Genomic DNA, 26,662 nt, shown 5'->3' with positions numbered 1-26,662 from the left:
TCATTACATTGTAGAAGTCTCTATAATGAATTACGCATATATTTGACTTAACATTCGTTGTTTGTTTTGCAAGGCTTTTATCCATTAATTGGGTGGAAGATTGGGCAAGAAGTCGTATGCTTAGCTGAAAGCAATGCAGGAGACACTGGTACTGCCATAAAATGGGCTCAGCAGTTAGGTAAGTTGTCTTTTAAATGGATTTCACAAGCCAGACCTAAAGAATTCAAGAATACCACAGGATTGCAGATTAGTAGGAAGCAAATGGATTGTTCAAATGAAACACTAAAATAAAATGACGTCTATTAAAAGAAAACATAAAGTATTTTTATGATATCGAAATGGTAAAAGGCTAGGTCTTAAAGACAGGAACCATAAAGAAAAAGAATAATAAATTTAACTATGTAAAATATTAGTGGGTAAGGAGAGATATGCCATAAGCAAAATAAAAGACAAATTGGTAAAAACAATTTGTAGCATATGTCAGAAAAATTAATAACATGACAAAAATGGGCAAAGGACTGAAGTACAGGTATTTTACGATCAAATGACTATAATGAAATGCTGTTCACGTACGATAATTAAAGAAATGCACATTTTGGGCTGTGGTTCCAGTGTCAGTTCAGTTTTCAGTGCTTTTGCAGTGCTATTTGGATCTGCCCCTCATTTGTGCCACCCAGTGGTCAGTCTGGGTGGTGGTTTGCCTGGAGATTAGTTCTCAAAGCCTTAAGCTTGTTGTTTAGGGTCATATCTTCACATGTGCAGCTCAAGAGTGAGACTAGGAGTTCATAAAAACCTTTATAAGGTAATTTTTCCTGAGCTCCTTTCTCTCAGTAATCTCCCTGGTACCTTTTGACTCTCGGGATCCCCATATTGGTGTTCTGGCTAGAAAGCTGGTGCTTTAGTTTCTCTACTGAACACCTGCTACTACTTCTACCTCCCTAGCCTAGTGGCAAGAGGGATGAGAGAAGGAGAAAAGTGGGGTCAGAGAGAGAGAGAGAAGGAAAGAAGGGAAAGAAAGGAAACAAAGAAAGAGAAAGAAGGCTGGGCGCGGTGGCTCACGCCTGTAATCCCAGCACTTTGCGGGGCTGAGGCGCATGGATCACCTGAGGTTGGGAGTTCGAGATCAGCCTGACCAACATGGAGAAACCCTGTCTTTACTAAAAATAAAAAATTAGCCGGGCATGGTGGTGTGCGCCTGTAATCCCAGCTACTCTGGAGGCTGAGGCAGGAGAATCACTTGAACCCAGGAGGTGGAGGTTGTGGTGAGCCGAGATCACGCCATTGCACTCCAGCCTGGGCAACAAGAGCAAAACTCCGTCTCAAAAAAAAAAAAAGAAAAAAGAAAAAAAAAAGAGGGAAAGCAAAAGGGATTTTCTTAACCTCTCATCTTTGAGTTTTGGTTGCCTCTGCTGCTCTGTCTGCTGTCACTGCAGCCACAGGATTGCCAGGGGCAGGCAAGACCAAGGGGAGCGGGTGCGCGGGAAGAAGCAAGCAGCAGGGATTTCCCCCCATACTCTTAGCTTGCAGTTTTATGTGCCTGTGCTACTGGGCTGCCATTGCTGCTACCATAGGATTGCCTGGGAGAATGAAAAAAATATAAAGAAAACAAAAAATGAGAATCTCTCCACTCTGTCCTGTAGAGACCCTTGTCTCCTACTGCTCAGACCAGAAAGGAGCTTCTGTTGAAGCTCTTCATGTCTGCACTCAGTGTACAGATCTGAGTCCTTGGGTTTCAGGCTATCGCTGAGTCTAGGCCAGGAATATCAGAGAAAATATAAAAACAGGGAGTCCCCAGATGGCTTTTCCATTTATTCCTCCAAGATTCTTAGTTGCATTCAGTGGGGGAGAGAGAATGGAGTGTGCTTACTCTGAAAGACTTTTTATCAATTAGCTTATTTGACAACAGATTAAGTGGAAGATTATTTAGAGAAATTCTTCAAGCAAGGGATGAAACAAACAGTGAGGAATGTGAATAAGATAGTCTCTCTTTGTTTTCTGTTTCTTTATCTGTTACCAACAATTTTCCTCAAACCAACTGTCTAGTATATTTTCCTACATCTTATCTTGTAAAAATTGAACATTTGGACAAGATTCATTAAAAAGTATAGATTTTAAAACCAATTTTTTTAAAGAGATAGGAGTCTCGCTATGTTGCCCAGGCTGGATTCAAACTCCTGGGTTCAAGTGATCCTTCTGCCTTTGCCTTCTGAGTAGCTGCGATTACAGGCACGCCACCATACTCGGCTTAAAACCAGTGTTTTTAACATTAGTTTTTGAAGTGGTAGAGATATTTTGATGCATTATCTGGACATTTTGAACAAATGGATGAAACTTACGGATTTGATAACTGTCATTTTGAGTAAAATTTGTAGTTATTATTGAGTGATCCTCATTAACTTGAGTTTTAATGTAAGTGCTCCTTAAATGTCTTTAGTGAATTTAAGTATATTAATTTAGTTATATAACAAATCATAAAATGATACAAAGTCAACTTAATTAAGGCTCTCTAAAGCCAGCAATATTTATTACGACCGAGTCTTTTCTTCTGATCTTTGCTGTTCAGTCCTACATACTCGTTCAGAAGTCACTTTACAAACAAGGATATCCAAATGGCCAGTGAAAAGGCCATTTAACTTTATTAGTCAGCAGGGAAATCCAAAATCAAACCACCGTGTAATACTACCAAAATAGCTAAATTGAAAAACATAGACAATATCAATTATTGGCAGGAAGATAGGTGACTGGAACTCTCGTGCCTGCCGCTGGCAGGAGCCTTAAATTGGTAGAGCCACTTTGAAAAACTATTTGGCAGTTATCTGTTAAAGCTGGTTCTAAATGTGAAGACCTTAGAACTGGCCATTCCATTCCTTTGTGTTAATAAACAGAAATGTATACATATGTCCACCAAAAATAATGTACATGAATGTTCATTGGGATCTGTTTCTATTAGCCAAACACTAGGAACTACCCAGATGTATATCACTAATAGAATAGATTGATAAATTGTCTGTAGTCACATAATGGAATACTATATAGAGGTGAGAATGAATGGAGTACAACTAAATGTAACAGTGTGAATGAATCTCACGAGTATGATGTTTAACAAAAGAAATTTGTATCTTGACCTGGGTGTCAGTTACTTGGGTGTATTCACACTGTGAAAACTCATCTAGCTATATACACTTAGGATTTGTGCATTTTTCTGGTCTGTATATCATATACTTCAGTTAAAGTTTACTAAATTAATTGTCTTGTTTTTTTGTTTGCTTGTTTTTTAAAAATTGACTTTTAATATATCTGTTACTGGCCCCTTATTTAACTTATTAGATGGAGTATTTCAGTTAATTTTCTTGGGTACTATATTACAGGTAGATGATACTTTCATCAGAAACCTAGGATGGCTCTTATCTTTCAGAGAATAATTTTTTAATGCCAAAAATCCTACATAGAATTGATTTTTTAAACAGCCCAAATATCTTTAAAGGAAAAAGCGGCCGGGTGCGGCGGCTCACGCCTGTATTACTAGCACTTTGGGAGGCCGAGGAGGGCGAATCACCTGAGGTCAGGAGTTCAAGACCAGCCTGACTAACATGGAGAAACCCCATCTCTACTAAAAATACAAAATTAGCTGGGCGTGGTGGCGCATGCTTGTAATCCTAGCTACTTAGGAGGCTGAGGCAGGAGAATCGCTTGAACCTGGGAGGTGGAGGTTGCGGTGAGCTGAGATTGCGCCACTGCACTCCAGCCTGGGCAACAAGAGTGAAACTCCGTCTCAAAAAAAAAAAAAAAAAGAAAAAAAACATAAGGCCTGCTGCATACAGAGCCTATCTAAGAGGGCCTTCTACCTCCTGTCTCCCTTCTATGGGCCTGGAAACCTATGCAGTGTGAGAATTCAGATAGTACCAGAACAGAATGGTCTTTGTGCTGACCCTTTTAAGTGAGCAATCTTTTACATTATATTCATAATAAATGTTGATGCAGGTAAATACTATCATGTAACATAATTCTGTTTGTGCCTCTCTAACCTCTTCATTTTGTTTTAGGGTTTTTTGTTGTTTGTTTGTTTTTGCAGACCTTTTCACAGATGCTGCTGAGACTGAAAAAATGGCCAAAAGTTTGGAGGATTCTGAAGGAGTTTGTTTTGTTCCATCTTTTAGTGGATTACAGGTATGTATTTTTTAAAGTTAATGGCAATCACAAATATTTTTCTCCTCCTGCCACATCCAAACTTATATATCCACCACTCTGTTACCTTAAAATTTGAGCACTGAACAGAACTAAGATGAAAGGTAGATTTTAGGGCTTAGAAGTTATGCTCTGACCAAGCATGAATTCCATGAGGAAGCAGAGCATCCTGAATGTGGCCCTGCTGGCTTGGCTTGTGCTGGTAGAATTCAGCTGACTTCTGCTTAGAACTGTGTGGAACCTAAGAGTTGGCAGGTTTATCATAGAACTTTTACATAAGACTTAGCATTACTTTATCATGACCAAAAATAGCCATTTCACAGTGGGGGGAATGTATCAGTAAATTTGCATTCTTTACTTAGAGGAAATAAGCCATTGAGAATTAAGAGAAATAATGTCAAGGTACATACATCACACACATATGCACACACATGTATATGTATGTGTATATTTTGCACTTGTACATTTGTAAGTTTTAAACTTTTTTTAAAAATCAAAATCTTGGCTGGGCGCGGTGGCTCACGCCTATAATCCCAGCACTTTGGGAGGCCGAGGCGGGTGGATCACAAGGTCAGGAGATCAAGACCACCTTGGCTAACAGGTGAAACCCCATCTCTACTAAAAATGCAAAAAATTAGCCATGCATGGTGGCATGTGCCTGTAGTCCAAGCTACTCAGGAGGCTGAAGCAGGAGAATTGCTTGAACCTGGGAGGTGGAGGTTGCAGTGAGCCGAGATCACGCCACTGCACTCCAGCCTGGGTGACAGAGCGAGAGTCCGTCTCGAAAAAAAAAAAAAAAAATCAAAATCTCTTTTCATTAATTGTTGTGGTGGAGTATTGATTACTTTGCTTAATCAAAAAATGAACCTAGGAGAAGTCTTGATTTTGTAACATTTAACTTTGTATTTAATTGAAAGATCTCTGATACTACCTTTAATTTTAGAATATTATTACAAATACTTTTAAAACAACTTTTCAAGTATATTATTATGAAAGTTATATATCTGTGTATCATATACTTTAGTTAAAGTTTACTAAACTTTTTTTTGGGAAAGCTCATACTATTTTTAACCCTCCTCTAAATATTTTTTCCTTTCAAAAAATACAACTTTCTCTTTCTTCTTGCTTATCTCATATTCAGGCAATTAGTTACAAAAGTCCAAAATTTGAGTTTGGGTTTATAATATAGAAGCTGGTAGAAAAAAAAATTAGGTCAGGGTGTTTTAAATCTTTAAAAATATCATACTTCCAAAACTAGATTTTAAAATGAGCATTATTTCAATACCTGTAATATTTCTATTTTGTGTACTTTATCCTAAAGGACCGAGAGCTTGTGAATTGATTCCATTGCATCCTCTTCAGGATGATGTGAGGGAACCTCTAAGTAGCACCTATCATAGTCCAGAAAGTGAAAATTTTTTATCTAATTGAGATTTCAGGAAAAAGGTTAGATGAATACTTGTCCTCAGCAAGGTAAGGTTTGGTTAGGCAACTACTGGTTCTTTTCTTCTCTCTGAAAAATGTGCTACAGGACTTAGTAGTCACCTTGTCTTAGCAAGTCTGTCTTTGACTTCTCTATCACCTCACATACCTGTAATATAATATAATAATTATATATATATTATATAATAATAATAATATAAAGTATATTTTTTTAAGTTTTAAACCCAAAAGATTTAGACAAAACTATCTCAGGTTTGATTTTTAATTTCCTCTTGATAGCAAAATGTCCCTGTCCTGCCATGATTGCAACCTGCCCATATACTGGCAGTAGAGGGTAGTTGGGAGAGGTGGTAGGTTGACCGTAGGTCATGTATTTCCCTGTGTAAAATGAAACTTTAACTGGAAATTGAAAGTTAAACCAAACAGCAATAATGTGTTAATACTAAACTGTTTGGAAAATAGGAGGGAAGATCACCTATAATCTGCCTATGTGAACAACTAGAGAAAATGAGGGATGGGGCATGAAAGGAAGGAATGTTTATGTATCTGTGAAACTGCCTTTAGTTTTAGAATATTTTTACAGCTTTAGATAATCGGGATCTGGGTGTTGAAGGCCCCTAATAGTCTCATTTTCTCAAAGGAATCTACTGAGAAAGGGGTACTGGGTGAGCTTTGAGGAAAATGGGAAAGTCTAGGACAGCCACTTCAGGGAATGGCAGAAAGGGTCGGAGCCATACACTGGTGGTGGCATCAGTTAGTGCAACCATTATGGCTTTCCTCTAGCAGGGCTCGTGGTTTGGGGAGTGGGATACTGAAATAGGTATTAGAGGCAAGAATCAGTGGTCATTTACCTGGACGTTAGAGTTACTGTGATGATGGCAGTAATAGGATAGACAGAGAAGCTGTTTGTCCACATACTCTTGAGGACTGGTATTGGAAAGCAGTCAGCAACTGACAGCAGTTCTTAGTGTCTTTGGGTTCCCGCTTCTCTCTGTTCTGCTTTTCTCTTTTCATTACCAGCTTTGCTCTGTGTCCTTTCTTCCTCCATAGCTTCTGCTTAATTGTCATCATTTTTCTTACACTTTTTGCTTCTTCACAACTTAGAAATATCACATACAACCTTCCTCTACCTTATGCATCCTTTTAGCTTCAGTTCCCCCATTGATGAGGTCTTTTTCTTCGGGTTTCCTGGTTTTGGTTTTCAGGGCAGAGAATCTGATTGGACCACCTTGTCCTTTTGTGTTTCAGTCAGACAGTGAGTCAGCTGTACTCACCCTCTGCAGTTGTGGTGATGGCATTAGGACTAGAGCATGAAACATGGCAGCTTTAGTTAACAGGGCCTGTGGATTCAAGCAGTTTCCTTAGAAGGGGATGAAGCCAGCAAGTCCTGTGATTGCCATCTCTAGTTTTGTGAGTGACTAGGATGTCTGAATGGTGCAGTCTGTGTTCTGGGGCAGGAGACTACTAGTTTTGTCCAGGGCACCAAACAGATTTCAGGCCAGTTAAAGCAGTATTTTCTGTGATATCCTGGAAGAAGTCATATTTATGCAGGAGAAAACATAGCATATTGCTAGGGACTAATTGAACTGGCCAAATCTGACTAATCTTAGTTTTATGATACTATACCATCTGATATAAACCAGATTTACTATATACGTTTTTACTAATTAAAATCACCAGAAGGTGTTAATAGATTTGAAAAATTAAAATAAAATCTCAGTAGGAGGGAAATCATAGCTATAGCAAAGATAAGATGTAATATAGAATTTCTTAAGTCATTAAGAAAAATATTGTTTGTTCATTTATTCACCAAATGTGTATTGTTCTCCCATGGGGAGCCAGATATAGTGCTAGGCACAAGAGACACACTGGGAGTACATCGGACAAGGTTCCACCCTGTGGTACTTATAGTGTATTGAGGAAGGTGGGGTTTCAACAAACCATCAAGCAGAGTATGTGATTATAAACTGTGGTGCATGGTATGATGGGAAGTTACAGGGTTCCATAAAAACAGAGACCTCATCTAGTCTCTGGGGTCCAGAGTTTTCCCTGAGGAAAGATTTGGAAGGGAGTAAGAATTAATTAGGAGAAGGGGTGGTAGAAGGTGTTTCAGGTAAAGGGATGATGTGTCAAAACCCTGAAGCTAGAAGGTGCTTTTTCTGAGGATCATAATTTCCTGACAGCACTGGATGTCCTTGAAATGACCATTTTGGTGTGTTGGCGCTCTTGTGAGACTCTTGTCTGTTTCCTTGTGAGACTGCAAGCTCCAGCAGATATCTTTGTTTTTCATGTTTTTTGTTTTTGTTTTTGTTTTTGTTTTGAGACGGAGTCTTGCTCTGTTGCCCAGGCTAGAGTGCAGTGGCGCCATCTCCACTGACTGCAAGCTCTGCCTCCCGGGTTCACGCCATTCTCCTGCCTCAGCCTCCCGAGCAGCTGGGACTACAGGTGCCCACCACAATGTCCGGCTAATTTTTTGTATTTTTAGTAGAGACGGGGTTTCACCATGTTGGCCAGGCTGGTTTCGAACTCCTGACCTCAAGTGATCCACCTTTGTCGGCCTCCCAAAGTGCTAGGATTACAGGTGTGAGCCACCGTGCCTGGCCTGTTTTTCATCTTTGTGTCCCAGAATTGCCTTACATTTCTGGAGATACAAAGATGAATAGAAACCTCATCTGATTAATACATACTTCCAGCTCAACATTTTGGCTCTTTTGAGAACATGTTAGGCTGGATTATTTCTGATATTAGGCAGTAAGGCTATTAAGCTAAGAGAGAAGAGTGTAGTGGTGTTTTTTTTTTTTTTTAGACCCTGTCTCACTCTGTCACCTAGGCTGGAGTGCAGTAACGCCATCACGGCTCATTGCAGCCTCAAACCCCTGGGCACAAGCAATCCTTCCACCTCAGCCTCCCAAGTAGCTGTAACTACAGGTGTGTATCACACCCAGCTAATATTTAAAGTTTTTTGTAAAGATGGTATCTTGCTTTGTTGCCCAGGATAGTGTTGAATTCCTGGGCTGAAGCAATCCTCCCTCCTTGGCCTCCCAGAGTGCTAGGATTACAGGTGTGAGCCACTGCACCTGGCCAGAGTATAGTTTTAATGTCTGACAACATATTTGATTTAAGTTATGACACTAAAAAGTACATTTTTGTAGAAAGCTATTCTACATAGTAAAAAGTAGAAAGCTATTCTACATATTAAACAATTTTAGTGTAAAAACTTTATAGCTGGAGAAGGGGGATTGCTGTGATTGCTCTTCATTTTCCACGTTTATAAAGCTAAGCATTTAATAATTTGTTCCTATATGCTTTAGTTCCTCTTTCTGACATAAATGCAAACAGAAGCTAAGTACAGTAACTATGACTCAATATCGCTTAAATGCTGTTAAAAAGTTATCCCAATATTTATCATAATCTTTTATTTTAAAATTTTTTAACCATAGCATTATTTTCTTCTAATGTGGCTATGTTTTTGTTGTATAGTATTTCCTCAAGTCCGTAGATGTAATTTAGAATAATAATAATATATTCTTGTTATCTCTTACTGTAGGCTCCATTAAATGACCCCTGGGCATGTGCCTCTTTTATGGGTTTGAAGCCTTCCACCAGTAAATACCATCTTGTACGAGCAATATTGGAGTCAATAGCTTTCAGGTATGAAAACCAGCCCTAAACTTCCCCTTCCCCATAGAATATTGCCATGTCTTTCATTAATTTGCTACTAAATGGAAAATTTCTTAATTTTAATTAAATTCTTTGTATTTTTGGCTTATTTGATACTATATATTATGTAATATGTTCTTCTTGCTAATTTCCATGGTATCTTTCTTATTTTTTCTTATATTTAATGTACCAACACCACTCAGACTTGATATCTGAAAATTGAAGGATTTTTAAAAAAAATTCTATTTCTTAAGCATGCAAGATTCAAAATTTGGATTTTCAAAGGTTTAGTATCCTTATTCATGAAAGATAATTCCAAGTAATAATGCTTCTGTTGTACCCCAAAATTGAGTCATCAGAATTATTCTTCATGCATATTTTCCTGTAATCTTTTTGTTATGGGACAGGTGTTAATTATTAAAATTAAGAATGATGCTGTCATGAGTGTGGGATGTTTGTAACATTTAAAATAAAATTTTCTGTGATTACAAAGTAATTGTTTTTATATTTGATGAATTCTATTAGATTTTACTTATGGTTTGTCATCTTAATAGCTATCTATTAAATAGATGCTTGTTTTAAATTTTTCTTTGTAGAATGGTAATAGATAAAATTTAGTTGTAAAATATAAATTATGCCTTCTTACATGAAGGCAAAAAAAACACAAGGACCTGTGCTTCTTGCTTATTTGAGTATCTGTTATACAGTTTCCATTTAGCACAATTTATTTCTTTAATATTTTGTTTTGTACATTTTATAAATATCAAATAAATAAAACTATAGTTTGTATTTTTCAAGATCAGAATAAAGTAGTGAATTATTATGATATGAATTTCTTATAAATAGTTATCTTGTTTTTTAACTAGAAACAAACAGTTATATGAGATGATGAAGAAAGAGATTCATATTCCTGTAAGAAAAATCCGGTATGTAAAGTTTATTTCTAATAGACTTAATTAGAAATTAGAAGTAAGTGGTAGCTGCTATGAGCTACCACTCATTTCTTTTTGAGATCCTGAATAATTCATCTTTATGATTATTGAGGATTTCAAAAATAATTTCTGCTTAGCTCCTTCACAACAAAATTCTTTTTTTTTTAATTTGTGTTTTTATCGAGACAGAGTCTTGCTGTGTCACTCAGGCTGGAGTGCAGTGGCATGATCTCGGCTCACTGCAGCCTCTACTGCCCGGGTTCAAGTGATTCTCATGCCTCACCATCCCGAGTAGTTGTGACTACAGACATGCACCACCACGCCCAGCTAATTTTTTTTGTATTTTTAGTAATGATGGGGTTTCCCCATGTTGGCCAGGCTGGTATCGAACTCCTGACCTCAGGTCATCCGCCCTCTTCAGCCTCCCACAGTGCTGGGATTACAGGCGTGAGCCAACGCTCCCAGCTACAACAAAATTCTTGGTCATAGGAATTCAGAGAGGAAAAGAGTTAATTGTGGATTTATGGAGAATATAATACAATATCAAATTTGGGTGCATCTTGGCACCCATATGTGTAGTATATCAATTTTTAAAATCTCTTTTTTGGGTGTATAGCTATCCTTTGGGCATGTAAGCATCAAACTTCTTGACTTTCTTTTCTGTAATATCTAAGTGAATTTTTATGTTGCCTTAGTTTATTATACCTGGCTTGTTTTGAACTAGTCCTAAGACAAACAAGGACAGGTGAGAAAATTGGTGGCAGAAATAAGGAAAATGTTTAAAGATTACCCAGTAAGGTTCTCTGTCATTAGGTTAATGCTAAGTGATTTAATTTTAGAATTAAAAAGTTAAATTTATAAAATAAAATCAAGGATATCAGGAAAAAAATGTGGCCCACTGAAAAAGAATGATACTTTTGTTGTAGTAATTCATCTTACATATTTTGTTCCCCACAGGGCAGATGGAGGAGTTTGTAAGAATGGTTTTGTCATGCAGATGACTTCAGACCTGATTAATGAGAATATAGACAGACCTGCCGACATTGATATGTCATGCCTGGGTGCAGCTTCTCTAGCTGGCCTTGCTGTTGGTATGTGTGAAATTTATAAGAATGAGAGTTTTCTTGCAAACTGTTCCTTACAGATAGTATTTCTCCTCTCAAATTACAAAATTCTAGAGAGTCTGGAAAGCCTTGGTGTCCATTAAACTCCATACACATATGCATATTACTCACAAAATATCCTGTGACCTCCTCTGTTGGTGAGTCTGGTTGCACCTCTTCTATCCTCACCTCACTCCTTCAGTCAGAAGTATGAGACAAGAACAGTTAATTCTCAGCTGCGTCAGTCTCTAGCAACAGAGAGTCTCTGGGTAAACTTTCTGGATAGATAGTGTTAAAGAAAAAAATTATTCAGTGACACTTATTAAAGAACAATAAGGTGAGCCAGGTGCAGTGGCTCACGCCTGTAATCCCAGCACTTTGGGAGGCTGAAGCGGGTGGATCACCTGAGGTCAAGAGTTCAAGACCAGCTTGGCTAACATGGCAAAACCCTGTCTGGACTAAAAGTTCAAAAATTAGCTGGGCATGGTGGCACATGCCTGTAATCCCAACTACTTGGGAGGCTGAGACAGGAGAATTGCTTGAACCTGGGAAGGCGGAGGTTGCAGTGAGCCGAGATGGTGCCACTGCATTCCATCCTGGGTGACAGAGCAAGACTCTGTCTCAAAAAAAAAAAAAGAACAGTAAGGTGGGCTTTATTCTGGAGGACTATCAAGATAGGTATAGGGACTACTTCAGTGGGATCTTATGGTGGGAGAGAGAATTTAGGCTCAACTTTGAATACAGTAAGGAAGAGTGAGAAATTATAGCCAAAGAGCAGAGTGAGAGTCAGTGGATGGAAAACTACTAAGAGGAAACATTGAGGTAAGGGGAAATTCTTGCTAACCAACCTAATAACATTCTCAGGAAGGCAGGCCAGGGTGATCACATATCATCTGGAGGATGCTGGAGGATGAGATATCGAGGTTGATCAGAAATTGAGGATGGGCTACACTAATTTAGCAGTATTCTTGCTCAAATTAGATAATGCAGAGATGACCATGGAAGTCCAAAAGTTGAGGCCTTGAGGCCTAGTTGGAAAAGAGCTTGGAGGAGCCTGAGTGGAGTTTGGTCAAGGAGGAAACTTTGTCAGCAGGTTTGCCTATGGCATTAGAAACCACTCCATTCTTTTATTTATTGAACAACATTTGTGGAGCACCTGCTACATGACAATCACTGCTGGCAATAAAGGGATTAAAAGCCATAGTCTCTGATTCCTGGTGGGAGGAGACAGGTAAGTCAAGTGATTATTAAGTTTGTTTGATAAAGCCAGTGAACAGTGACAGTGTTAATAAGCAAGTGGTCTAGGCTTCCCAGAGGAGATCACATATGGTTCAATTTTGAAGGGGCTAGCAGAGAGTCAGGTGAGGAGAGGGTAAGAGATGGTTGGCTCAATATCCCTATTGCAACTTGTGCAAAGGCATTCATCAATGATGGGAAGTACTGTTATGGTGAGAGCAAGAAGGGAGTGGGAGAGGTACATAGAGGTCTAATTGTGGTGACTCCTCATAAAGAGGAGTTTGGACCTGATCCTGAAGGCACTGGAGAGCCACTAAAGAATTTTAACTGGGGGCGGGGGGGTGGGGACCATAGAAAGATCTGCATTTGAACAGATCGCTTTGACAATTAGTGAAAAGATCAGTGAGGAGGAATAAGAATGGAAGTAGGCATGTCAATTTAAAGGGCCCCCTAGAAAGCAGGATGATGCCTTAGGATACTCAGAGTATTTTAATGTGTTTCTTTCTGGGGGATGCTTGGTACAAAATAAGATATTTTACATTTAAAAGTTTTAGGCTAATAGTACATTAAAGTTACAAAAAGCCTAAAATCTTGGTAAATTCGGCTTAAACTTGATTCTACTAAAAATCTGGTAATTTTGAATAAAATTGAAAGTACTTTCATTTGTTCATTGATTAACGTTTGATTGAAGTTGAAGAAAATAAACTTTCCCTTAATCCCATTTGCAAATTTGAACTCCTTCATATTCCAACTCCTATAAATTTAGTATGTTTGATTTTCCTCTTATTACTTTCACGTGCCTGATTGAGCAAACTTAGAACTGTAACAAGGTAAATCACAAATACTTAAACAACAAACAAATTGAATAAATTAAGCTATAATTATAGTATATCAAGTTCTCATAAGCATTTTTATACTTATGTTAATCAAATTCTTCTACACTTTTCACCTTATAAGAAGACTAAATAAGTCAGATTCTCTTGAACATTTAAAATGCTTTAAGTAACAAACACATGCAGGGTTTTTTGTTTTGTTTTGTTTTGTTTTGTTTTGTTTTTTTTGAGATGAAGTCTCCCTCTGTTGCCTAGGCTGGAGTGCAATGGCGCAATCTCGGCTCACTGAAACCTCCTTCTCCCAGGTTCAAGCGATTCACCTGCCTCAGCCTCCCAAGTAGCTGGGATTGCAGGCACCCGCCACCATGCCCAGCTAATTTTTGTATTTTTAGTAGAGATGGGGTTTCGCCATGTTGGCCAGGCTAGTGTCAAACTCCTGACCTCAGGTGATCCACTCACTTTGGCATCCCAAAGTGCTGGGATCACAGGCGTGAGCCTCTGCGCCCAGCCCCACATGCAGGTTATCTTTATACATAACACAGTGACTTGAGTTTTATCTACATCATTATATTTAATTTCAGATATTTGCTTCTGTCTCAGAAATGTGAGACTATGTATATCCTCTGTATTTTATAAATTTACCCAGAAATTGGATTTGCTCTATACATACTTAATAAAATGTCTTAAAATATATATGTCTTAAAATGTAAACAATAAATTCTGGAAATGAGGATTTTAAGAAACACATTTATTTTCCTGACTAGATTTATCTAACTATAGTATACTGATGAAAACTATGTTTTTCTTTTAAAAACTTGTCTACATTAATACCTTTATTTATTTTTAATTTAAATTTTTTTTTTTTTTTTGAGATGGAGTCTCACTCTGTAGCCCAAGCTGGAGTGCAGTGGTGCGATCTCGGGTCATTGCAACCTCCGCCTCCTGGGCTCAAGTGATTCTCGTGCCTCAGCCTCCTAAGTAGCTGAGACTATAGGCGTGTGCCACCACGCCCAGCTAATTTTTTTATATTTTAGTAGAGACAGGGTTTCACCATATTGCCCAAGGTGATCTCAAACTTCTGACCTCAGATGATCTGCTCTCCTCGGCTTCCCAAAGTGCTGGGATTACAGGCATGAGCCACCGCACCTGGCCTACATTAATACCTTTAAACATAGATGGTTTAAAATGTTGACTGTAAATAAAAAGAATATGACCTGACAAAATTTTAGAAAGGAGAATTTAATGTGTCAGTTTTATTGGTAAGAAAAAATGTACTTCATGAAGATTTGTAGACTTTTAGTACTTCAAAAGAGGTGTGATAGACCTCTTAGTAGGTGAAATGTGCCAAGCTTACTAATAAGATACCTGTATCATTTCAGACTACTTATGATCTTAGTTATAAATGTTCTCGCCTGGTGCTGTGGCTCACGCCTGTAATCCCAACACTTTGGGGGGCCGAGGAGGGCGGATCATTTGAGGCCAGGAGTTTGAGACCAGCCTGGCCAACATGGCGAAACCACGTCTCTACTAAAAGTACAAAAAATTAGCCGGGCGTGGTGGCACGTGCCTATGGTCCAAGCTACTCGAGAGGCCCAGGCAGGATAATTGCTTGAACCCGGGAGGTGGCGGTTGCAGTGAGCTGAGATCGCACCACTCTACTCCAGCCTGGGTGACAGAACGAGACTCTGTCTCAAAAAAAAAAAGTTCTCTTGCTTTTTATTATATATCATATGATCCTTCCTTCAAAGAGCAGTCTATGCTAGAACTACAAAATTGTCTTAAACTGGAATTTAAATAAATTATATAAAAGGCTATAGTTTGAAAGAGAAACTATTACATTAATCTCCAACTTTGAATTTTATGCATATTCCAGAAAGTTGACATTTACCTTAAGCTGTAAGACAAAAATCTTAATTTGTCTTCATTTATTGTAATTGCATAAAAAAGAAAATATCCTATTTCTTTCTCTTTTTTTTTCTTCTGTTTTTCTATTTTTAGAGACAGGGTCTTTCTCTGTTACTCAGGCTGGAGTGCAGTGATATAATCATAGCTCACTGCAGCCTTGAATTCCTAAGCAAGTGGTCTTCCCTCCTCAGCCTCCCAAAGCGCTAGGATTGCAGGCGTGAACCACTGTGCCTGGCCAGAAAATATACTGTTTTTCACTTGGGATTGTTTTAATAATAGCAAGTTATGAAATTAAATGATGGCATAGGGTAGCTGCTTTAGAAGTGATGTGGTGTCCCACCACACAGAAACTGAGCTGAAAGTTAGAAACCAAAAGACTTGAAAATACTGGTATAATTATTTTCAGGAATGATCGATCTAACAAAATTCAAAAGTAACAAAGTATTTTGGATTGTTTTAAAAATAGTTTTTGTTTACCTTTCTACCAGCAACTCGCATAGGTTTTTGGATAAACTTTATTGGACTCATGATTTGCCTTAAAATTTGAAGATAATTTTTTTATCTATAGGGTTTTGGACTGACAAGGAGGAACTAAAGAAACTGAGACAAAGTGAAGTGGTTTTCAAGCCACAGAAGAAATGTCAAGAATATGAAATGAGTCTGGAAAACTGGGCCAAAGCAGTGAAACGCTCCATGAATTGGTATAACAAGACATAACACTAAATGAAATGATCAAAACCATAGGTAGCTGGTTTATGTGACGTGCAGATGAGATGAAGCTCAGGGATAACCAATATGACAATGACTAAAGGAGAAAATTTTAAATAAGCTTCATAACTTAAGAAGCATTGCTTTTAAAAAAACAAAACGGAACAAAAAACTCTTATTTTTTTCCCCTAAACCATGGTAAGGCAGCAATACCTCAAAACTTTATATCTTCTATTTTGTAGCAAATTCCAAAGGACATTAGTCATTTCCAACCATATTTTGACAGTTATGGGTCCTCTTCCTTTTTATACTGGGTCAGTGGTACATAGGAACATAATGATTTACCATCCAAGCTAATAGTTCTGGGTCAAGTACCATGAACATATTGTTCCAAAATTATGTGAAACGTATTTCTTTAATTCTTTAAGTGGGCTATTTGAAGTACATATAGCTAAAAAGAAAGAATAACTGAGAAAATGTGGAATTTTGAAACATTAATATTTTATGTTTAAAGCCATAATTTCCTAATATTATATCCAAATATGAGCTTAATATGTCCCTCTCAGATAAGCTTATGAGTTAGTTAATGCTTTCCTTTACTGGTCTTAAAGACACTGCCTTAATTTTTCCTTCTTCAACCAAAATCTGAGCATTCTTTCTATGTTGAAAACACTGAAAAACTAATTTTAGTTAATGAACTAGAAAGAATATTGATTTTTTAGAAACAGAAAAATACTACTTATTTTCCTTCTCAAATAACGTTTCTTTCAAAAACTTCTGGCTGAAGTATAACATGCTGGTAGTTAACATAAATCTTGTCTTTCTCTTGTTCTTTATCTTTCTTCGTTGTTTAGATGCTTGTATAAATGTCTTTTGTTTTTATTAAGTGCCTAATTGACAGAGCTTAATTTGAAGAAGTGCCCTAATTTATTGACCACTTAAGAATTGCCTTTATTGGGGTATTTTATTTGTTCCTGCGTCTTTTTGATATTTGTTCAGTCTACTCATCCCTCTGAGTATGTGCGGGGGATAGCTGATAGAAGGGAGGAGAGTGTGTCTATGCTCAGGATTGCCCTTCAGCCACTCAGCCAGAGATCCACAGGGAGCAGCAAGGACAGTTTTACATGCTCAGACTTTCTTGCAAGAAACAGTGAGGAGGAGTAAGTCGTGAGTAGTGTCAAGCTGGATGTAGAATTGTCCTAAGGCAGTTGACCCTACCTTCCAACATGTTTTCACTTTATTTGCCCCTCCCTACATTTGGGGTAGGTTCCATTTGGATTTGCAGCAATAATGACTTTATTTCTCTCTTGGTCAGGATTTGGCACATAAAATCCTTTTATTATAGAACTAGCTATTTTAGTTACATAGTAATGTAACTAATGGAGAGATTTATAGAGAATTTTGTTTTTACTGTCATATATGTCCATTTTGGAGACAGATATGATAGAACTAGAAATTAAGTTGCATTTCTGCAAGTGCCATTTGAATGAACTTCAAGTATCTTCTTAATTATTAAATTTTCTGATGAAGGCATTGTAACAAATATATAGTATCATTAAATCTACTAATTAAGATTTGGAAATATTTTTGTTATTAATAAATAGAGGTATTTTATTTACTGTAAAAAGTCAAACTTCAATATGTAGATAAATCTTATTCTTTTCATTCTTTCCCCTGTTTACATCCTTTTTACAAAGCTTAGTCACCAATTAAAGCTTTCCTATCAAAATCACATGGAAGCTGCTCTGTTGTTTTACTGTTACACATTCTGTTTCTCAGTGGGTGTAATTTTTTTTTCTTTTTTTGTAGAGACAGGGTCTTGCTATGTTGCCCAGGGTAGTCCTGGCCTGGGACTCAATTCCTGGCCTCAAGTGATCCTCCCACCTTGGCCTCCCAAAGTGCTGGGATTGCAGCCGTGAACCACTGCACCCAGCCAATGGGTGTAATTTCATAGGAAATAATTCTTTTTGTCAGAATATACTGAATTGTAAAATTAATACCTGAAAATTTGTTAGTTCACTTCTTTTCCATGTTCTTCTTTCCCAACATATAACCACAAAATAAAGGATAAATACTTTGGGCTGTGTGCAGTGGCTCATGCCTGTAATCCCAGCACTTTGGCAGGCCGAGGTGGGCGGATCATTTGAGGTCAGGAGTCCAACCTGGTCAAACACGGTGAAACCCTGTCTCCACTAAAAATACAAAAATTAGCTGGGCGTGGTGGCACAAGCCTGTAATCCCAGCTACTCGGGAGGCTGAGGCAGGAGAATTGCTTGAATCTGGGAGGTGGAAGTTGCAGTGAGCCAAGATCATGCCACTGCACTGTAGCCTGGGCAACAGAGCAACACTGCGTCTCAAAAAAAAAAAAAAGGATCAATACTTTTCAGATAATGTTGGAAAGTAACTTTGAATGTCTGTCATCGGAATTGAGCATCTCCTCAAGTGTCAGTGGCTATTTTTTTCTTCTGTGAATCTAAAAACTAATATTTTATTTTTAATATTTGTGGCCATTTTTAGTGATAAGAGTTTAATAAATATTTTTGGACTTAACTAAAATCAGAAACATGACCACATTTGCTTTTGTGGTTGCAGAAACAGTTGATAAGATCAATTGAGCAACAAAATTGTCCTTTCTTTTTTTTTTTTTTTTTTTTGAGACATTGTCATGCTCTGCTGCCCAGGCTGGAGTGCAGTGGCACGATCTCGGCTCACTGCAACCTCCCCCTCCTGGGCTCAAGCAGTCCTCCTGCCTCAGCCTCCCAAGTAGCTGGGATTACAGGTACACGTCACTACGCCCAGCTGATTTTTGTATTTTTAGTAGAGACAGGGTTTTACCATGTTGGCCAGGCTGGTCTCAAACTCCTGACCTTGTGACCCACCCACCTCGGCCTCCCAAAGTGCTAGGATTACAGGCGTGAGCCACCATGCCTGTCTTGTCCTTTCTGTCTTCCAAGTTTATTTTTCATTTGTATGCTAATATTTGAAGTTCAGAAAAATTTGTGCTACTTCTCAGCATGTTTTATTTTCCCCTTATAGATCTATCAGATATTTTTAGAAGGTCTGCAACTGTCTGATAAAGGAAGAGAATGTTCCTGTTCAATCTATCTTAAAGTGCTACTAATTGCTTTTATACTATAGACGTACTGATTTTTTCATCTTTTTTATCCAACCATGGCATGGTTTCCTAATCTCAGCATTGACATTTTGGACTGGATAAATCTTCATTTTGGGATGCTATGCTGTACTTTATAGGATGTTTAGCAATATACCTGACCTCTGCCCTCTAGCTACAAGTACCATCCCCCTAGTTGTTATGGCCAAAAATGTCTTCAAACATTGCCATTCTGAGAGGCAAAATTGCCCCCAGTTGAGAGCCACTGATACAGGCTGTTAGAAGAAAACCGAAGACTCAGTGAATATAGTGTCATACTCCTTTTCTTTCTGCCTCATTTTACCTTAGGAAATGGTTGTTAGCAAAAAAATTAGTTAATCGTATCTTGAAATAAATAGGGTATCTATTTTGCTGATTAATGAAGAAAAAATAAATCTCAGCTGGGCACAGTGGCTCACACCTGTAATCCTAGCACTTTGGGAGGCCAAGGCAGGCGGATCACTTCAGCTCAGGAGTTTGAGACCAGCCTGGGCAACCTGGCGAATCCCTGTCTCTACAAAAAATACACAAATTAGCTGGGTGTGGTGACACACACATATAGTCCCAGCTAATTAGGGGGCTGAGGTGGGAAGATCACTTGAGCTCCAGGAGGTGGAGGCTGCAGTGAGCCAAGTTGGTGTCACTGTACTCTAGCCTGGGTGGCAAAGTGAGACCCTGTCTCAATCAATCAACCAATCAATCAATCAACCAATCAATATCTCATGCTGTAATTGTCTTCTGATGTTTTCATCCACCCAGCCCCACCTCTGCAGCCTTAATTACTGGAGTAGGTCCATGATTTCAGTGTAGGGTTAATGTATTCTGCAGATCATCTTTGATTTGACCTGCTTTTTTGCTTCCTTTTTATCTCTGAACAAAGGAGATCATCATTCTCTTTAATCTGCCTTCTGTGTAAATCTCTACCAGACTGGAAGCTCCCTGAAAGCAGAAACTGTCTGCTTCCCCAGAACTTAGCACTGTGCTTTCATGTATGTGGGATAAATTTTTACTTTGTTAGTGCAACTTTGTACACATGTTATCCTTGATATTACATACATTTGTTGATGGGGGCAATTTATATTTGTTGTGAGTAAAATACTTTTTTGTTAGATTAAGAAGAACTATACTCTTCCCAGCACTTTGGGAGGCCAAGGAGGACGGATTACCTGAGGTTAGTAGTTTGAGACCAGCCTGACCAACATGGAGAAACCCCATCTCTACTAAAACTACAAAAAAATTAGCTGTGCGTTGTGGCACATGCCTGTAATCCCACCTAGTCAGGAGGCTGAGGCAGGAGAACCGCTTGAACCCCTGAGGCATAGGTTGCGGTTGAGCCGAGATCGTGCCATTGCACTCCAGCCTGGGCAACAAGAGTTAAACTCCATTTCAAAAAAACAAAAACAAAAACAAAAGAAGAACTACTCTGTAGTGAGAGCTAGAATCCTTATGTTGTTTATTTAAAATTTTTGGCCAAGTACAGTGGCTCATGCCTGTAATCCCAGCACTTTGGGAGGCTGAGGCCAGAGGATCACTTGAAGCCAGGAGTTCAGTTACAGCTTGGGCAGCAAAGTGAGACCTTGTCTCTACAAAAAATTTTTTTTAAATTAGCCAGGTGTGGTGGTATGCCCCTGTAGTCCCAGCTACTCAGGAAACTGAAGCAAGAGAATCGCTTGAACCCAGGAGTTCGAGGGTGCTATGAGCTATGATTGTGCCACTGCACTCCAGCCTGGGCAACAGGGCAAGGCCCTGTCTTAATAAAATAAAATGAAATTCTTAATATGTTTATATATTTGAAAAACTATTTGTGTAGAGACATGTCTGTAAATACACATAGATATATTAACTTTTTAAGCTTTAATTGAAGCCTTTCTCTTCACAGGTTTTATATATTTGACTGCAGATGACTAACATTGAATTTTAAGAGTGCCAAACACTCTGGTGCTATAGGGAAGGAACTTCATAAATAGCCCCTCCTGTAAGGGACCAGTCTTTAAAACAGTCCAGCCCAGGAATCTTGCAAGAATTTTGTAATTATTTGAGGAGAGATGTAGATATACCCTGGAGTTCTTTGACTTTAAGTTATTCTAGAGTCATCCCAGAGATGGCCTAGAAGACTTGAATCTACCCCAAAGGATTCTGAATCCCTTTGGGAAATTTAGACTATGATTTTCAGTAAGAATTAAAAGCCCCAGGATAAGCGTGGTGGCTCACACCTGTAATCCCAGCAATTTGTGAGGCCAAGGTGGGAGGATCGCTTGAGCTCAGGTGTTCGAGACCAGCCTAGGCAACATAGTGAGACCCCAACCATCTCAATTTAAAAAAAGAGAGAAAAAGGCCAGGTGTAGTGGCTCACGCCTGTAATCCCAGCACTTTGGGAGGCCAAGGCGGGTGGATCACCTGAGGTCAGGAGTTCAAGACCAGCCTGATCAATATGGTGAAACCCCATCTCTACTAAAAATACAAAAATTAGCCAGTCCTGATGGCATGTGCCTGTGGTCCCAGTGACTTGGGAGGCTGAGACAGGAGAATTGCTTGAACCCGGGACGTGGAGGTTGCAGTGAGCCGAGATTGGGCCACTGCATTCCAGCCTGGGTGACAGAGCGAGACTCTGTCTCAAAAAAAAAAAAAAAAAGAGAGAGAGAGAGAGGAAAAAAGCCCCAAACATACCTTGGGCCTTTACAACCTACTTGGTCCCAGAATCGTCTTATTGTAAACCCAAAGCCAGGTCTTCTGGTTCGAACCAGTCAAAATGGGTAATCTAAAAAAGTTAAATAGATGATTCAAAATCGTGTTGGTGGTTTTTTCTTTTTAAATCCCCTTTCCAAGTATAAGGAATCTTTTTTTTTTTTTTTTAAGTTTTGAAGCCTCATAGCCGTAAATATTTTGGCACCAGCATCTATTGGCACCTAAGTCATTGGCTGTATCATATTCCCATGGGACCCTTGTTCCTAGAGGAATGCAGGAATGATCTTGGAGTAGGAAGGACAGAAACAGGTGCTTGCAAAATCAGATATTTCTGAAATTCTCTGTTATTCTATTTCTACTGTCTTTCCCTACTTTACTATAAATTTGATCTGTTATAAAATGGCTGTGTTTAGATAGATACCTGTGATGTTTAGGAAACAAATGATATAGAGACTCCCATTTAAATGAATCTTATCTTTATAAGAAACGGCCAAACTGTTTTCCAGACTGGCTATACCATCTTACATTCCCACCAGGAATGTATGAGTGATCCAGTTTCTCTGCATGCTCGCCAGCATTTGGTGTTGTCACTATTTCTTATTTCAACCATTCTGTTTATCCTTTTCAGTGAAATATCTGTTCATATCTTTTGCCCGTTTGCCAATTGAGGCAGGAGGATCACTTGAGCCCAGGAGTTCGAGGCTGCAGTGAGATATTATCACTAAATGTTTGCTTAATGAGCCATATCTTTAAATATCTTTTTTAAAGTTTTTAAAAGTCAGTCCAGTGGTTTATGTGATTATGTGGGATTTTTTAAATCTTTCCAGGCAAAATGTGTATAGCATTTTGAACATATTTACACTGTACTGAGCCCAAGAGTTCTCATATTCTTTCTTTGCTCATTATAGAGTACGGTACTAATACTGTATAATAGTAAATTTTCAAAGATACCTTTATTTAGAATGTTAGAGCATACAGATATATACTTTGTACATAGTTATCATAATGTTTCTAACCTTTTTATTTAAAGTAGGCTGATTTGTGTAAAGGTTTCAGAATGATTTTGTTAATAAGTTATTAGAAACTTTCCTATTTGTGCAAGATGGTAAATGTAGATTCCAATTTGTATGCCTCAGTAAATTCATAATCTTATTTCTCTGATGTGAGCCACCGTGCCTGGCCTTCTCTGATGTTCTTAATGAATTTTGCAGTTTTATTAAATTGTCATTGAGAACCTCATAAATCATTGTTAAGATCTATACAAAAAATCAAGGATCCACAGTAATAGAATATTTTTCATCTGCATATGAATTTTTCCCTTCCCTTTTTGTCTACTTTTAGATTTAAAAAAAATTACCAGGACATTCTTATTAAATACTATTACCTGTTTTGGTTTCTGCATATTAAGAAAGTCACAGAGAAGGCAGACACAGTGGCATGCTCTTCTATTCCCAGCTACTCAGGAGGTTGAGGCTGGAGAATCACTTGAGCCCAGGAGTTTGAGGATATCCTGGGCAACATGGTGAAACTTTGCAAAAACAAAAACAAGGCCGGGCGTGGTGGCTCACACGTGTAGTCCCAGCACTTTGGGAGGCCACGGCTGGCGGATCACGAGGTCAGGAGATCGAGACCATCCTGGCTAACATGGTGAAACCCTGTCTCTACTAAAAATACAAAAAATTAGCCAGGCGTGGTGGCGGGTGCCTGTAATCCCAGCTACTCGGGAGGCTGAGGCAGGAGAATGGCATGAACCCAGGAGACGGAGCTTGCAGTGAGCTGAGATCGCGCCACTGCACTCCTGCCTGGGTGACAGAGTGAGACTCCATCTCAAAAAAAAAAAACAAAAACAACAACAACAAAAAACAACCAGAGAAATAGCACTTGTTAACTACAATTGTGACTCTAGGTAAACTTGGGCCTTAATATGGTTAGATAAGAAGGGTTTTAGGTAACCTTGCCTTTTTAGATCCTATTTAGGCTTATTAGTCTATATTCTACATTCTTGCACGATGGAAATTACTAGAGAAGTGGGATAATTCTTTGTTGTGGGGAAAATAAAATTTGTTGTGAAAATATACTGTATTTTAAAATATTTAGAAAGATTATAAATAACTGGAGAAAAGATAATTTCATATACTAATATGATGGAATTAGCCTAGCAGATGTTAAAAATCCTTTCTGAAAATTATAATCTAAAATTATTTGGGAAATTACAATGAAACTGAATAATCTGTACGTTGGTATATTAAAGCCATTTTTACATTGTGTTTCTCTGTTATTTGCTTTGAGTTCACACACATATTTAGTGACATCTATATGGGTGGAAGATTCAGTCAGATAATCTGGATTCCATTCCTTGACCATAGTGGAGTCTCTCATGAGCCCAGGGTACTATTTCATAGTAGAAGATGTATGAACATTCATAGTAGAAGAATGATGAACATTGAGTTGTTTGAAGAAAGGAAGAGGTTCTGGTTTTGTCATATGTTGTTTTTTTTTCTGTTCAAAGTAGTATTAGTCTATTGAAGAGGACAAGGAACAGGGGACATTATGGAGATATGTGGAGCTGACGTTGCTGAAGTTTCTCTGGTTATTTTGTAGCAATAATTTTGAAGAATGGGTTTTATTTAAAAGAAATTATAGAAAAAAAGAAATTATGATGATATTGAGTATTCGTGTATTTTTTGCTCTTTAGAAAGAAACAGAACCCATTAAGAGGTGGAGCTTAGGCTGGAAGTGGTGGCTCATGCCTGTAATCCTAGCACTTTGGGAAGCCAGGGTGGGAGGATCACTTGAGGTCAGGAGTTCAAGACCAGCCTGGCCAACATGGTGAAACTCTGTCACTACTAAAAATACAAAAATTATTCAGGCGTGGTGGCGCATGCCTGTAATCCCAGCTACTTGGGAGGCTGAGGCTGGAGAATCGCTTGAACCTGGGAGGCCGAGGTTGCAGTGAGCCAAGATCGCGCCATTGCATTCCATCCTGAGGCATGAGAGGGAAACCCTGTCTCAAAAAAAAAAAAAAAAGGGAGATTATAAGGCAAATACATTAGATTTGCCAAATTTTCCTTCCCCCTTGCCCACCACTTGAGCAAGAACATTTGCTGCCAGATCCCAGGGAGTTCTCATATCCTTTCACCCAGCCCATGGGAGCCCTTGTCTTCTCTCTTCCAGAAAGCCATTATTTCTATTAGCATCCCAATCTTCATCACCAAACACCGTCAAGAACTGAGAAGAGTCTGAAATTTTACTCTACTTTGGAAGCTAACAAGTTAGCCTCCCACAGTTTTATAGATACAGGTTGAGTATCCCTTATCCGAAATGCTGGGGATCGGAAGTATTTCGGGTTTAAGATTTTTTTTTTTGATTTTGGAATATTTTTATTATATATACTTTCCAATTGAGCATCCAAAATCTGAAAACTTGAAATCTGATACCCAAATCTGAGCATTTCCTTCACACATCATGTCAGTGCTTAAAAAGCCTCAGATTTCACCAGCTTGGGCAACATAGGGAAATCTTGTTACTAAAAAAATAAATAAATAAGAAAATCAGCCAGGCATGATGGTCATGCCTGTAGTTCCAGCTACTTGGAAGACTGAGGCCCGAGGATCACTTGAACCCAGGAGTTCACTGTAAGATATGATCATGTCACCACACTCCATCTGGGCAAGCAACATGCTGTCTCTAGTAATAAAAATTTTTTAATTAAAAATGTCAGATTTGAGAGCATTTAGGATTTCAGAGTTTTGGATTTGGGGTGCTCAACCTGTACTGATGACAAAAGATATGAGACTCCTGCCTCAGAGATTAAAGACTTTATTACTCATGGCATAGCAAGCATCAATTATCTTCATATTTACGTTGGTTCTCCTTGCCTCCTAAGTCCTGTGAGGAGCATTTCAGGTTAATCCTGTGAATGCAGTGGTTTGTGGTAAAGCTGAAGAACCTCAGGCTCAGGAAACCTGAGTCTTTCGTAATAGATTGGAAGTAAACCTCTCTGATGCTTGTCCCAGAGGAAAATTATTATCACGATGTTTGATCGTTGGACAAAACTGCCCTCTGCTGTGGAGGGAGACACCATCTCTGTCTTACAACAGAAGTCAGTGTCTGTGCTTGTAACACAAACAGAAATAAGAAACCTATTTAGAATTATCTCCCAATAATAAGTTCATTATTTTGATTGTGGCAATGGTTTCATGGGTATATGCATACATCAAAACTCATCACATTGTTCACTTTATGTACAGTTTATTCTATGTCAGTTATACCTCAGTACACCTGGGGGAAACAAAGTCTTGCTACTCAAATATGTCATTGGGACCAGCAGTCTCAACATCACCTAGGTGCTTTTTAGAAAAGCAGAATTTCAGGCCTTATCCCAGACCTACTGAATGAGAATCTGTATTTTAATAAGATCCCCTGGTATTTAATTGTTAACTTTTTGTTTTGAAACAATTTTAGAGTTACAGAAAAGTTGTAAAAATAGTACACAGTTCCCTTTTCATTAGCTTCTCCTAATTAACATCATGTATAACCATAATACAATTACTCATATCAGGAAATTCACATTGATACAGTGGTCTTAACTAATCTACAGACCTTATTTGAATTTTGCCTGTTTTCTGAGTGATGTCCTTTTTCTCGTTCAGAATTCAGTCCAGGATCCCACACTGTATTTAATTTGCATGTCTCCTTAGTCTCCTCCAATCTGAGATAGTTCCTCAGTCTATTTTTTTCATGGCCTTGACATTTTTGAAGTGTACTGGCAGTTATTTTATACAATGTTCCTCACTTTGGCTTGGCCTGATTTTTTATTGT

At 38.4% G+C, this 26,662-nt stretch overlaps 1 protein-coding gene across 2 annotated transcripts in view; it reads left to right on the top strand.

Annotated features, from left to right (window-relative positions):
- The window catches only part of GK5 (glycerol kinase 5), a 67,835-nt gene extending 43,727 nt beyond the window's left edge, over positions 1–24,108 (top strand). For both annotated transcript variants that reach the window (XM_019024024.4, XM_055383144.2), the window contains exons 11-16: positions 74–178; positions 4,073–4,167; positions 9,176–9,279; positions 10,155–10,214; positions 11,178–11,311; positions 15,866–24,108. In XM_019024024.4, coding sequence (XP_018879569.1) covers positions 74–178; positions 4,073–4,167; positions 9,176–9,279; positions 10,155–10,214; positions 11,178–11,311; positions 15,866–16,014 — 647 coding nt within the window. In that variant the 3' untranslated portion in view covers positions 16,015–24,108. The remainder of the gene's footprint in view (positions 1–73; positions 179–4,072; positions 4,168–9,175; positions 9,280–10,154; positions 10,215–11,177; positions 11,312–15,865) is intronic.
- The last annotated feature ends 2,554 nt before the right edge of the window (positions 24,109–26,662 follow it).

The sequence above is a fragment of the Gorilla gorilla genome, chromosome 2 (genome assembly GCF_029281585.2).
Source record: "Gorilla gorilla gorilla isolate KB3781 chromosome 2, NHGRI_mGorGor1-v2.1_pri, whole genome shotgun sequence".
Classification (NCBI taxonomy): Eukaryota; Metazoa; Chordata; class Mammalia; order Primates; family Hominidae; genus Gorilla; species Gorilla gorilla.
The sequence above is the reverse complement of the archived record's forward strand: the minus strand, read 5'-3'. Positions and strand labels throughout refer to the sequence as shown.